The following is a 14,934-nucleotide window of genomic DNA, read 5'->3' as shown; positions in this document are numbered from 1 at the left end:
CGGCGGTCGGTTGCTACGCCAAAAGTCGCATTACTAAGGGGGTATCGGGTTACAGAACGCGTTCCATCGTGGCCGCGCGGGAGTCCCGGGCTTCACGGGGGCAAGCTCAGGGTAACGGTTAAAATTTGAAAATAAACAAAAGTAATTGAAAATTAAATTTCTCGTGGAAATAAATGTTATGAGCGATTTTGTTTACCTCAAATGTCAATCTTTCACTGCCTCTGCTCAACTTTGTGTAAATTTGCTTCCAAATGCGATCAATATGCCGATTTTAAAAAGCCTTTACGAGAACCAAACAACTGATTTTAACAGGCCCCAAAAATAAAAAATAAGGCTTGATTTCTGTTTTTTTTAGAATATTACATTAAAATTAAACTTTCTGTCTTAGGATTTTTTAATTTTTACTAAAACTTGATTTACAACAAAAAATAGGGCGAAAAACGCAATTTTTTAACAATAAATACCCATGATTCCTTAGCGCGGCCATATTTTAAAAATCCCTAAGACAGAAAGCTGCGAAAAACCCTGCTCTTTCAAACAAGCCGTCAATCAGGTAAATTGAGCGATTTTTGGGAGCAGTTAAAATACCATGTTTGCACGCATGTCACGCCGTAGGAATGGGGCAGGCACAAGGAACGCCGATTCGAACTCCCGGTTCCATACACGCCAGGTACACGGCGCTGATCCGGTTGCACACGCAACACGAGGCGTCCATACTGACCTACTGACCTTTGTGCTTGTCACTAGTTCTAGAATAGATTTGTTTGTGTATTAGATGTCACAACAGATATTATATGAAAATAACAGCGCAGATATTAGTTGTGTATGTGTGGAAACATCGTTGAAAACTCGCGAAGGGTGTAACACTACGTTACAGCATTTCTTTTTAAATTTCAACGCCCAGTAAATTATTTGGCAGAGATCTCAGCTTTTTTCAGCTTATTTCTTCAATTTACCTTTTCTATTATTGTATTAATTAGACACAGATGATCTTAAAAGATGTAAATAATACTATTAATAGCCCTTTTTGAATGTTAAAAAAATATTTGATGTATTTATTAGTGATTTTGATACCATACTTTTCACAATTGGCCAGCATTGATTTCAAATTGAACATCTCATGTGTAAATAAAGTTGTTACTTTTATTTTTTCCATCTCAGACTGAATTATATTGTCTTAGCCATTTCTCTTAATCCTTGTGAAAGCAATTGCAGATAAGCCTGGATAACTTACAATTAGTTGAATTACATATAAGTTAACTTGTACCATGTTTACTCTAACATTATTCTTGGAAACAATTTTCAGTGAGGACTGTGTGAATCTGTCAGTGTCAGTGAGAAGTGTCAATCTTGCCAGCCCCTTTTAGTCTTGGATACTAGGTAATCTGTATTGCTCAACTGGTATAAGCACCCTTCTGCATAACAGATCAGCTCTAAAGGTGAGCCTAAAAATGTTTAAAGGTTCTTCTGTTTATAACTTATGCCATGTGGAACATAAATGCACTTTGGCTGGGATGTGCCAGTTTTGTTTTGGTTCCATCTATAACTGCCCAGTCTTTTGTGGCAAGTAATTGATGTTTACAATTTAAATTATTTTATCCCTGGAGAAACAGTTCTTGTTTAAACTCCAGTCAATCCTAAATCATAATTTTTTAATGTAATAGTCAGCCTAAAATCAGTCTTAGTGCATCCAGAGGCGTGCGTGTAGCGCCACTAACATATGACAAAATGTTAGGAGTGACAAATTAATTTTACATCTAATGACATTACAACTTTAGCCTTTAGTGTATATGCCGCTGTGTCTGATTCTGTTATAACAATTTTTTCATCATGTATACTTTAGGAAGAAGCTCCGGCCAGGTCGGCCGCGACAATGGAGGGTACAGAGAGGTATATATACTAATATAGTGTACTATATTTAAATTTTAATAATGTGTTCCATCCGTTACTTCTCACAGGTTGCTCACTCCTGATGATTGCAGTAGTTTTAATTCAACAATTTTGTCGGTGGTTTATTATGTACCATTTCTGGAATGACGACATGTAGAGAGATTGATCTACACTGTATTACTCCATTTGATCAGATTGTGTTTCCTCAGTGATTCATTAACTTTAACCAATATGTGCTGTACTAACTTACAAACTTTCTTTGTGCATGTAAGGTTGCAATGTAATGATACAAGTGATATATGGTAATTGGGTATTGTGGCAGTGATTTGCCAAATGATCAACAATGATCTGATGAAGAATTTGGTAGTACACACAGTTTTCACAGAGCAAGGGAGCTGTTTTTGTTGCCTGTTTGCCAATTGCTACTGTACAAAAATATGCTAATGACATACAAAGAATGTAGAAGCAAATAAACTTTTTGCCAAGTTGATGTTCATGTTTGTACTTGGTTGGCATTCAGCTATAATGTAATGATACAAGTGATTGCATATGGTATTTTGGCAGTGATTTGCCAAATGTTGTAAATCAACATTGGTATGAAGAATTTGGTAGTACACACAGTTTACAGTTGAGCAAGGGAGCTGTTTTTGTTGCCTGTTTGCCCTGCTACAAAATATGCTAATGACAAAAACAAACATCTATACTAACATGTTTTCTGTAGGCTCAGTGTTGTTCCATTTTCTCCAAAGCTTGAAAATATTTATCCTGTCACATGAAAAGGTAATCATATAAAAAATCATATAAAATAAATTAAAAACCTTTTGTATCTTTGTAGAAATTGCAGTAAGTCAAAGGTTTGCTCGAAATATGACTGCCACAAGGGAAGGTGTGACCGCAAAAAACCAGGTGCATTTTGGAGGCAGAGGCACGAGGAGGAAAGGATGAAAAGGGAAAGAGATGAGGAGGAGAAAGGGCTTGAAGAAAGAAGGAAAAGGATCAGGGAAGATGAGCTGAACATAGAAACGGGAAAGAGAAAGTTGAAAGAAATGGAAGAAAATGTACAAAAGAAAATGGTAGAAGTTGAGAGAGAAAAGGAAAAAGTCGAGAGAGAAAAGGAAAAGGTTGAGGCTGAAGTGGTTGAAGTTGAGCGAGAAAAGGAAAAGATCAAGGTGGATTTTGTAACAGTTGAGAGGGAAAAGGAAAAGATCAAAGCGGATGTAGATAAACTGTATGAGAAGGAGAAAGAAATTGATAGAAAGAAAGACGAAACTGAGGTACTGTTAGAGGCATTGCAACAACTGTTACGAGATAGGCGAATGGCCCCGAGGCGAAAGCCCACAACTCAGGAGATGGTAGAGAAACACATGTCAACGTGGTATAAGCGTAAGAAAGAAACTAAAGAACTATTGTCGTTTATCCACGGAGACTTGGATGGGGCTGTTATGGGGGCATGGCACTTCATTTGCTCTGTTGCAGGTGCAGATCAGGTGGACAAGTTTCTGACGGAGTACAAGAAGGGGAAGTACCTACAAGGGAAGATGAATACCCTAACCAAGAAATTTGTTTCCACAGACGATGCTGTCAACCAGGCCGTTGCCATGAAGTACAAGGGTTTTCTCTCCAGGAGAAAGTATGATATTCAATGCCGCACTCTCTCCTCAGTGTTCGATCCTAGCAAGAAGGTGTGGCTCCCAAGAAACATCAAGGTTGATGGGGTGGATGTCAGCTGTATGCGACAACTGTCCCACAACAAACTGGACATGTTTGTCAAGGCCATTGATATTGGGCATTTACACCATATCCCTAGGGAGCTAGGAGTCACCAGATCAGTGACTGCCTTGGTCCATATGATTGTGGATCTCCATCTGAGGGTGCCTCATCTGGAGAAACAGCTCTGCTGGTTCAATAACAGGAAGAACCACTTCATCTTCCAGTTTTCGGACGATGGTACCCAGGAAGCTGCAGAAACACCTATGTCTGTCGGTTCACTGACCTGCTGGAATTTCCATAAGCGGGTCAGCAGCCGTGACCTCCATTATCTCCTACATATTGTAAGTACACAGGAGACCGACGCGGTAATGGCAGACCTGTGGCGACAGCACACCCAGGAGATGGAGCTGCTAGAGGGGTCCACGTTCACTATCAATGAATCACTTGTTACCTTTCAGTTTGTCCCCAGTGCTGACCAGAAATGGCAGTGCTGGGCAAACAATGAGACAACAAATGCAGCAACGTTTCCATCTCCATTTGCTGATGTCTCTAAACACAATATGGTAGTGGTCAATGGCAGTGTCGGCACCACCTGGAAGCCATGGACTGCAGAGTCCCGCCAAAACGATGCAAGTAGGGTGGAGGAGTTTTTGGGCAGTTTGCCACCTGCCATGTCACTGACTGCCAAGAAGGCAAAGCTGAACGCTTTCTTGGCCACAAACAGGTTGCGCCAACTCGGACAGCCCCGTATTGGCAAGTACTCAGGGCTGCAGCGCCCAGACCCTCTACACGCAGAGATCAACTGTGCTGCACATTATCTTAACCTTCTTTATCATGAGGCAGTGTCGCGTGGTACCGACTGCTTTCACAGGTTCCTGGCCATCCTGCAAGCACCTGTGCACTGCTCTGAGCTTGCCAGAGAACAACAGAGTGTAGCAGTTGAAAGCCAGGGTGACAGCAGTGAGGTAAGTATTGGTGTCGGTGCACGGGCTCGAGCCTCTGTTTCTGTTACAGATGCAGACAAGGCATTCATGCGTGCCTTACAAGACCTTAATGATGATGCTCCTTTGCAGGATGCACAGTGTTTAGGTCTTGGGTTAAAGTCCCTCTCAAGAGACCTTCAGGACCACTTCAACAATGAAGCCACCAGACACAACAGATGTCCAACTCGGCTGATTGGCGAACATGCTGTAATGTTGGAGAGTTATGGGTACAGACTTGTAGACAGTCTTCAGGTAGCCGATGAGACTCCAACCCAGGAATTGCGGAGGCTGGTTCTTGGTAAAGTAGGAGAATCATTAAGAGATGCGGCCTCTATTTTCTCCCAGGTACAGAGTGACGAAGGAGACCTGCAGACTCTGGAGATGACCTGTAGCAGATATTACAACCTACTGTGTCTTTTCATTCCAGATGCAGTGACCCTTCCTGTTTGGACCTTAGCCAAGGCTATTCCACATCATGCCCGGATTTTGTGGAATACCTACCATGTTGGGTATGGTATCCTATCTTTACAGGCTAAGGAGTCTAAACATGCAGCTCTCAAGACAGACCTTGGCTTAACAAACCGGTCAAAGGCTCCTGGGACAGCAAACAAATGGGTCCAAGTGTTCAGAAGCAACTACATACGCTCCTTCTACTTGGAAGAGTACTGGCCTTCACCCCCGTCGTATAACCCTCACTTTCATTGTAGGGTCCCCAAGCATGCAGGGCAAGCTGGTCACTGCCTTTGTGGCCGTGATAAAGTCAGCGAGGATGGTGTGCTCTGCGGTACATGCGAGAGGGCCTGTGATGTATTGAAGTGTGCAGATGAGGGAGCACTATCACCTACTATAACCAGAATCTTAAAGCCCTATGAATGCAGCATCTGTAGACAGAGGTTTGCTGATGGCTGTGCACTGGCAGGTCATACTGCTACTCACCAGTCCTCATCCCCCCATGCAGGTGATTCTGATGCGGTTGCCTGTACTGATCCTCGCTTACTTACTGTTGTGCAGCTGAGAGAGGAATGCAGGCGCCATGGGCTTGCAGTCAGCGGTAGGAAAGCGGAGCTGGTGAGAAGGCTGGAGGGAATGTATTCTTTGAATAGTTGATGTTATTTTGTGTGAATGTATGCAGACAAGAACATACTAGATTGCTTATTAAGCCCATGACACAGTAACAACTGTGCTGTTGCATGTGGGTGGCATCCACTGTCTGACAGCATCAATTTTTTTATTCGTAGGGGTTTGGCGGGTCCTCCGCACTCTACGGCTGACTCTGGACCATTTTACTTTTTTCTCTTCAGCTCCAGCTGTCAGACATGGACTTTAGCCAACTGTATCTACATGTATCTGCATTTTCTTGTCTGATCTAGGGGGACCGTCTGAGATTCCTCTGGATGCTTGATAGATATAGCATTTAAACAATACATACTACTTAAGCATTAAATTAGGGTATGTATATATGGTTAGGGTATAGATTGTATGTATGGTTAGGTTATAGACTTTGAGACACTTTTTTATAATCTTTCATTTCATCTTTGCAGGAGACTGTTACAGGAGACACTTTTATAATGTCTTTCATTTCATCCTTGCAGGAGACTGTGTTACAGGAGACACTTTTATAATGTCTTTCATTTCATCCTTACAGGAGACTGTGTTACAGGAGACAATGTTTTAATGTCTTTCATCTCAGACTATTCCAGGGGAGGAGACAATTTAAAACAGTGTCTAATGCTCTCATAGTTTGAAACATCCCTGTTTCAGAAAGGTTGTATTAGGTTGTATCATATTATAGCTTGTAAATAAAATGACTTTTGTCAGGATTAATGGAAGTTGCTACATACCACTTCGACTGTGTTATAATGACGCCCTACATGGACCAAATGCACTAAGTTAGATAACTATAGGTACAGGTATAGAGGAAACAAGTGTTATACTTCTGTGCTATAACTTTTGCACATCTAAATATTGTTCTTTTTCATATGTAAGCTTAAAAACGAACTGTGTGAACCGAGGGTCCACATACAATGAAGTACTCCCCACTGTGGCTCTTCCAGCAGCTTGAATAGTGAATTGACCCCCATAACCACATAAACTAATAAACAGCCCAGTCGGTCCAGCCACCAAAAACAATGGCAGGGACAGATTAGCGTAATAACTGTTGATCAAATTCAAATATTTTCCCTTACTGGTTTTCAAAGTAAGTCCTTACCAAACTATGCAGATTGGTACAGATGATTGTACATGTAACTAAGTCACATAATCAAGAAATTACTATCAGCAACTTCCAGTCTCTGGAAAATTAACCCTGTGTTCAAATTTCAAGTTATAACAGCCCTATCAAAAGTGTCTAATTGTAGACACACTATCTAACCGTTATATTTGTAACTTGAAAATGTATTTCTCACAGCTGAATTTGTATTGACAGTAAGTGTATCTAGAAACATGTCTTCTAATCGTGATGTCCATTTGGTAGTCTAAGAAAACAGTTACTAGTATATGCAGAGTGGAGCTCTGTTATTCTGAATTAGGTGAGACTAACTTCTTGCCTGGGTGCCAAACGCTGGCGTTCATATTCATAAGCAGTAGATTATTTGTGGGGAGAAGCCCTATGTCCGCTACAGTATCCGCTGCCCAAACCCTTTCACGCCTATAATTAGAGCCAGGGTGCCAAATCGGGGTTGGCAGCGTCGTATGGCTTCCCTGGTCGAAGAGCTTTCACTCTTTCGCGGTAGGGGATGGCACCCAGGGTAACTAACTTCCTACAAATGGTACCCTCAATTCCTTTATCAGTTGTCTGCACATTTTTAGAATATCTTTTAAGAGAACTTTGTCTTGTTCACTGTCAAACATGTGTAGCAAGGTCACGGCAGTCAGAGGTAGACTGAAGTCCGGTAGTTTACGTTAGCCAAAATTATTGGTGATTTATAGTACAACCTTAATTGTTTTGTAAGTTCTTAACTTATTTCTTTGTTTCCATTTTTGCTATATTTGGAGTTTATTTCTGAGTAGAAATATTGAAAGTTGTCTTTTAGTCTTTGTTTTAGTTCAGATTGAGCAGGTAGGCAAAACCTGACTCCTTGAGTATTCTACTTATATTTGACAACCAGCAAGGTACATTGGTGCAGGTCTTGCTGCACTGATAGAGCTTCATATAGTAAGCTCTCATTTGGCATTTCTTTAACCAATCTTTATAATGTAGAATCTGATAAACATGTTAATAATATCACTATGTGCTTCCTTACTGCAGAGATTCTGCTTAATGATTGGAATGAAATAATTAGTGTATATGCCAGAGGGTGGTTATACCAGTTAGGCAATACAGATGCAAATCATAATGCTTAAACTCATATGTAGAGGTTGCATACAACTTAATGTAGTTTATTTGCTGCTAGAATAAGAAGAAAAAAATCCTTAAAGATCATTTCAGTACCTGCAAAGGCTAGCCTTCTGCTATGTGCAGGCTTCCGAGCGGGTGGGAGTTTTAATACTATGGTTAAAGTAACACTGGTCAGTTCAAATTCGGAAAGACAGAAGCAATCAGGAAACTTCAGAAATATCAATAATCAAGTGTGGTATCAAGTGAAAGCTATTTTCACCATGAAAGTAGTCATGTAAACTTATTAGTCAGTGATGTTCATAGGCTTAGATATGATTGATTGATTAGATATGATTGACTGCATTGAATGCATTAGACCACATGGTCTGTAGTTACCCCAAGTATGGGCTGTAGTCAGACCATGTGGGTGTGGATTGGCCCAGGACCATAGTGGGCTAGCTTTGGGCCCAACTGGTTTTCACACCTCAAATCCCTGAGCCCATTGTACCAAGCGCAGACCAGTGGTCTGCATATCCTACATAAAAGGTGTGAAATATGGCCAGTCTTATTATTATTCAAAATGAGACTGTGATTCCATTCTCATAGGGCCCAGGTAGTTATGGAACAGACTGTAAGCTGTGCTAAAATTTAGCACTGTATGCATACAGAAAATCATATATCATACTGTAATGAAAGTACCTTAAAATGTTTATAATATAGTGGGCTAAGTAAATTGAAGTTGGACCATGCAAATAAGTCATTCCACTGGTGAAACTGTCAGACGTGCTAATTACACTGACAAGCAAGGTGTGATAACTCATTATGCGAGTGCTTTTTACAGTGTGGAATGGCCAATTATAACTGAGTCTCATTAGCATTGGGATGGGCTACTGCTAGACCACTGTGGTCTAAACATAGACCAGTGTGGGCTAGCTATTGTTCCTGTGATCCAACCAATAGACCACTGGGTTTGGCAACTTTTGAAATGGAATATCTATATAACGTTACACGTTATGACCAAATTAAAGACATCATGATGAAAGAGAAATCATGCTCTTTCCAATGACATGTAAAAGTTAACTGTATCTTGAGTAGAAAAAAAGTTAGAAAATTTGAGCTCCAAGATGGCCTCCTGGCAATCTGGAAACTGAACTTCCCAAATTAAACTGACCAGTGTTTAGTGTTGTTTCACTAGAGAATGTTTTACCTTGGTTATACAGCCGAAAAAGGTTATGCCACGAGAGTTATATCCATGGCAAGTATATATGAACCCCCTCCATGGCATAACCTTTTCTGGCGGTATAACATTCTCTGGCCAAACAACACTATTAGCACAGTATTAAAAACTCCCACCTGCTTGGAAGCCTCCACTGGAGGCTATGCAAGGTATGCGATGGTAGCCTGGAGTCCAGCCTTGTAAGCTTTGGTCCGCTCCCCGAGATCCACTACTCAGCCAAAAAATAGCTGGGTAGTGGATTTGGGGAGTGGACCAAAGCTAACAAGGCTAATGCAGTGGTATTTTAGGGCCATATCAGTTTAATAAATTGGTTCTTGGATTTGGTGATCTCCAAGCAGATATTTGGTGGCTGCAAATATAGTGCCAGGCTGTGGGCATTTGCCTGGCCGTTAACATTTCATTGAGGAAATGGCAACTGTCTGGCAAATGGATACAGCCTGGGCCAGTTCAATATTGCATTTGCAGCCACAAAAAGATCTGCTTGGAGATAATGGCCTAGGTACCATTTGAAACATGTCAAACAATAAAATTGACAGCAGGCACACAATGCTTTTTTGTCTTTTTTCATGAAAAGAAAAAAGATGCCATAATTACCACTTGTGTAACATAATTGAAACTACACAACAGTTCAGACTTATGTATTTATTTACTTATCAAGTGTTCATTTGATTAAAACTGATGGCTTTTTGTGAGTCAGAAGATACTCCACTCTAAACATTTGCCTCTTGGCGCCAATGCAACTTGTAAAATGTCCAAACTCCTCCTGCAGTTATTGAAATGCAACCACTCAGTCCAACTGCAGCTTTTTCGGCACAGGAAACATGCAGATCAGACACGAATCTTCAGAGAGAAATATCCCCCAACTTCTGGGCACAGTCAGGCAGCGGTGCAGGACACGACTCCATCCGGCAGCCACACAGGACCCGCTGGTTAAGGCAGTACTGCGTCAGCAGAGTTGAGGGTGGCCTGCAGTGAGGTGTTGATCGCTAGGCCACCCTCTGTGTAGTTTTGTCTGTAGAACCTACAGGTTGTAGTCCCGGTGCGGAGGTGACAGGTGACCACCACTGGTGTCAGGCTGGACACCACCACAGCACTGTGTCCCAGGAATCGTGAGGTGTAGCAGATCTGAAAAAAAGTTCAAATTGATTACTAGTACCAGCAGGGCAAGAACAGCTATACTACAGTATGTTAGGCCACAGCAAGTAAATTTTATGGATGACATCCTCCGCAGACTCCAAATCTAATGCGAGCGGGCGAAAAAACAAGGCGGGCCGAAAAAACAAGGTTCCTACAATGTAAAATTTTTACTCAATCATTGTACAAATGGTTTTGATTCAGTACGAACATCACATATACACAGCCAGCATCACATATCACTGCATCAGAGTAAGAAACAAAACATTAAATCAAAGCCTTTTCTTGTCTCCTCTCTTCCTAGTTATCTGCCATCCACCTTCCAGTATGCCCATTTCGGCACGTTTACCACTGTAAGGCCACACCGACTTAATTTTATGGATGACATCCTCTGAAGACCCCAAAACTAGTGCGCGAATAAAAAAAAATTCCGGCCAAAAAAAAAATGCTACTAAACCATGGGAATACAAGGCTGGTATTGTGAATTCGCGGCAGTACATAGCAACGTATACGACAAGCCGGCACATGCTGGCTTTTTGTGGAAATTATGAATCGGCACTGTACGTATATACTGAGTTCTTGAGTCGTTAAGCTCCGGTAGCCTGGGTGCCCGGCTCCGTATTGTCCCTAACTACTATGGACTACTCAGGCCTAGGGCCAGGCCAGAGCCTCGGTGGACGTGATCTTTTTTTTTCTTTTTTGAGAACAAGCGAAAATCAATGCGCGCGCGGATGTCATCCATAAAATTAAGTCAGTGTGGCCTTAGAAGGCAACAAAATTTCTTGTTTTTTTTTCAAAATCAGGCGAAAATTAATGCGCGCGCAGATGTCATCCATAAAATTTTCTTGCTGTGGCCTTACGCTAATACCAGATTACCTTTAAGTTACCAAAGAAATTTATTGTAACTAAGCTCAATAAACCAGAACATTGTAGAATACAATACAGTAAAACACTATAAAATATTGACACTGTTCAGTGAACAAAGAAAACAGTAGATTGCAAATGAATACAACTGTATTGATAGAAAGATACATGCTTGAACCACTTGTATACTGGGTATGAAGAAGCAGTAATATTTCAGAAGAATGAAAAGGTTAGCAGCAGAAAGGCTCCCTTTTCTTCATATTTTAACCATAAAATAGCTGATAATAATACATTGTAAGTCTGATGAGATTTATAACATTTTTAGATATAAATCCAAGCAAAATTATACTAAAACAATTCGACCCTCGGCCAGACAAAAAGTAACTTAAGGCCTGAAAGTGTCGTAATAACTCGAATGAATTATTACCTGGCCATCCTGCCCGATGTGCCTTTCCCGTCCAAAGTGGCGGCGGCATAGGAAGTTAGTGCCGTCCCTCCGGGCAGGAGACCAGATCTGCTGTGCTGTGGTGATGTCCGTGACGGTCACCGTCACACTCCGCACTCCGGCTCTGCTGACGCAGTACTGCCGTGTCGCAGTACCCCCATACCCTGTGAGCAGCGCCTCCAGGTGTCTCCACAGGGTAGGGGGTACGTTGACGCTGAACACGGCTGGTCCCGTGTGGAAGCGCGGACGAAGCCGCCGGGACATACCCTGGCAGCTGCTGGACGTAGTGGTCTGCAAGTGGCCCGACCAGGGTAAGGTTGAAGCCCACGGCGGCCTCGATGTCCGCGCTCATGCTGGCGGTGCCCACCCCCATTCCAAGGTCAGGCAACTGAGTGGGGTGGGTAACCGCCAGCATTCCCCGCCAGATGGGGTCGACGTGGTGCTGCACTGCTGCCTGTGCCAGTGCCCAGAAGTTGTGGGCATTGCAGGGCTCTCTCTCTGAAGATCCGTGTCTGATCCGCATGTTTCCTGCGCCGAAAAGACTGCAGTCCGTCTGGGTGGTTGCATTCAAACGACTGCGGTAGAAGTTGGCCATTTTGAAATTCGCAAAGCATACAGGGAAAAAAGGGCGTGGCGGTGCTGGGTCACCCTGGTAACCAGGGCTGACCGGGGGTGACCGCGGATCGAACGCGGGTTCGGGTTCGGGTTCGAGTTCGATCACCATAGCAGCAGAGTGGGACTTTTGGGTCCTGATTTGACCATCGTGGTCCGTCAACCTGTTTCAGACGACAATTTACCTCAGGGATTTGCCACACGTATCATATTTAGCATTACCCAGTTTAAAATTTCAGTCACGTACATCTAATCGAAAAAACAAACTATTTTTCCTCAAGTTGAGTGGTAGTTGGAATTAATGAAAAAAACACACAACCCTTTTGGCTGTTTTGCTTCACTTCAAAAGTTAATTTTGCGTGAGCGGATGTTGACAGAACCTCAGATCAAAGATTCAAAGTTGTTGTCATATGTCATGACACGGACCTTCGGCTAACGACGTTTGGTCTCCGTAGGTCGAACCTTTGTAATGAAAAACAATCCAGTCGTGTTGACGCTTTCCGCAATCAAGCCACTCTACAGGCGGTAAATCGCAATGTGCCGTGCCGCGTGACTGGCTCCCGGATAAGTACCCATGGTGACCAGACCATTCCGTTTGATCCGACCGATCATGTTGTTCTGTCTCACAGTTCTAGAAATACTTTTTTTTCAGTGTTCTGCAATATTGCATAATGTCAAAATTAGCAAATGGCAAATATACAAAAGTCCGGATCTTAAAACCCATGGCATACAAAATTTTATGTTGGCAAACATTTTACATGCAATTCGAAAAATACATGCAAAATTACTAGGTATATTATATTATAATACAAAGTCAGCAGTAAACATAATAACACAAAAACGCCATTGAACCCCTAGCCTGCTTTTTTATGTTATTCTCGGATTTTGTATTTTCAACTTCTTTACAGCCATGGTTTTTACATATTTATATAAAACAGACATTTGGACATTGCAAAATTAAAATCAAACATAGGCTTTACAAATAAACCTGATCAAAACATTGATACAAACTTATGAATGATCCAACCTTTCTGGTGCTGTATCTTGTTGCTTAAAAGACATTGTGATTCCAAATAAAAAATTGTGCTTCCTTTTATTGATCCCTCTATTCTGCAATACTGTGTAGTGCAGCAGCTTGCGTTTGATAATCATTATTATTTACCTCACAATGATAACCATATCCAGCTATTGTCATGCTAATACTTCAGAGTAAAAAAATCCCTTGATAGTAAAATTTTCATCCATAAATATTATCAGTAATACAATCCCAATCAATATTTTTATCATTTAAGTGGGATCAAATTTTATTAAGAAGGCAGATAGTGAGACATCATGTGAAATGTTATGATAACATCGTGGGAAAAATATTGATTTATGAAAAATGTATTACTGAACCGCCACCAAATTATTAGTCTTCTTTTCATCTCTTAAACAGCTTTCTAACATAATTATCATCAAGGCAGATGAACTCGTGTAAAATAAATAATTTTTAGGGTGTAAATCAGAAATTGTTCTGAAGGCCTAGGAAAAAAAGTTGTGCTTCCTGTTTCCCGACTGACCCTAGAAAAAGCTGCCGACCCTAGCCTTAATGTTGTTTGAACTCCTGCAAGCTTAAGGGACATAAATTTTTCGAGCTGATCCACCTTTTCTAGCTCCACTTGAGTCATGAAACATTGTACAATCGGTTTTCTAACATTGATACATTGGTGAAGGTTTTAATAGTTTGTTTAACTTTATTGTTCAATCACTAAATAGAGGTCGCCAAAGAAAAAAAAAAGATAATCCCTACCTACCAACCCTAATTTTTTCGGGATTGAAACAGGAAACACAAGACTATTTTTTTTCCTAGGCCTAAAATTAAAAGGAGCTCTATACGTAAGACCTTGATATGATTAATTTGGTGTTAGTAATGTGTGCATTTGAAACAGCTTTCCTGGTTCTGCCTGAAAACTGTGTTGATAACTCGTGTAGGTGATGCTGATTGGTGACTCGGGAGTCGGGAAGACTTGCGTGCTGGTTCGCTTCAAGGATGGAGCTTTCCTCTCCGGATCCTTTATTTCTACAGTCGGGATCGACTTTCGGGTGAGCCAAGAGATATGGTGCTTTTATGTACGGTATACCAAAGTATATATATATAATATATATATTTTTTAACAGAGTGGTTCAATGCAAGGCCTATACGACCACTTCTCGGCATTGAACTAGAAATATGAGAGAAACATGGCTATGTCAAGAGATGGCGGTGAACGTTTGATTTGAAATCCTGTAGATTGTAGGTTGGTGAGAAACACTTGTCAAGGAGGGAATTCCAAAGCTTGGCCGTACGGGGAAAGAAACTGTCACTGTAAAAAGATTTCGAAGAAGACTTTTATACCTATCAGTATCCAGTGCAAAGTGCCCTTACATACAGTATACCAAAGATTATGAGTACCATATCTAGATCTGTACAAGATAGAAATGCCATATATTTAGGGGTGCAAGAACCAAACTGTGAACCATCTAATATACCTTCATTTAGTACGTATACACAGCTTAAATGAGCAGGCTGTGATTTTAACCTTTACCTTAGCCAGGATAGCAGCCCTTACTTTTTCAAGGTTGGTACAAAATATGATCAGTTATCCCCACATCATTGGAATTTAGGATGGCCATCTATCAAAGGGTTTACAGAAGCAGTGTTAAGATGATAAAGGGATTTCTCTGCAGTACTTGATGGGGCTTAGGGAAAGGATTGCTGTTATGA

The 14,934-nt window shown here is 41.3% G+C and overlaps 1 protein-coding gene across 3 annotated transcripts in view; it reads left to right on the top strand.

Moving 5' to 3' along the window:
- The window catches only part of LOC109464279 (ras-related protein Rab-26-like), a 113,338-nt gene that overhangs the window by 44,173 nt on the left and 54,231 nt on the right, over positions 1–14,934 (top strand). For 2 of the 3 annotated variants that reach the window (XM_019761231.1, XM_019761232.1), the window contains exon 2: positions 14,163–14,273. The exons of the other annotated variant lie outside the window; for it this stretch is intronic. In XM_019761231.1, the coding sequence (XP_019616790.1) occupies positions 14,163–14,273 (111 nt within the window). The remainder of the gene's footprint in view (positions 1–14,162; positions 14,274–14,934) is intronic. 3 annotated transcript variants of the gene reach the window in all.

The sequence above is a fragment of the Branchiostoma belcheri genome, unplaced genomic scaffold, assembly GCF_001625305.1.
Source record: "Branchiostoma belcheri isolate BF01 breed outbred unplaced genomic scaffold, Haploidv18h27 scaffold135, whole genome shotgun sequence".
NCBI classification, from domain to species: Eukaryota; Metazoa; Chordata; class Leptocardii; order Amphioxiformes; family Branchiostomatidae; genus Branchiostoma; species Branchiostoma belcheri.
This window is presented reverse-complemented; position numbering and strand designations above follow the sequence as displayed.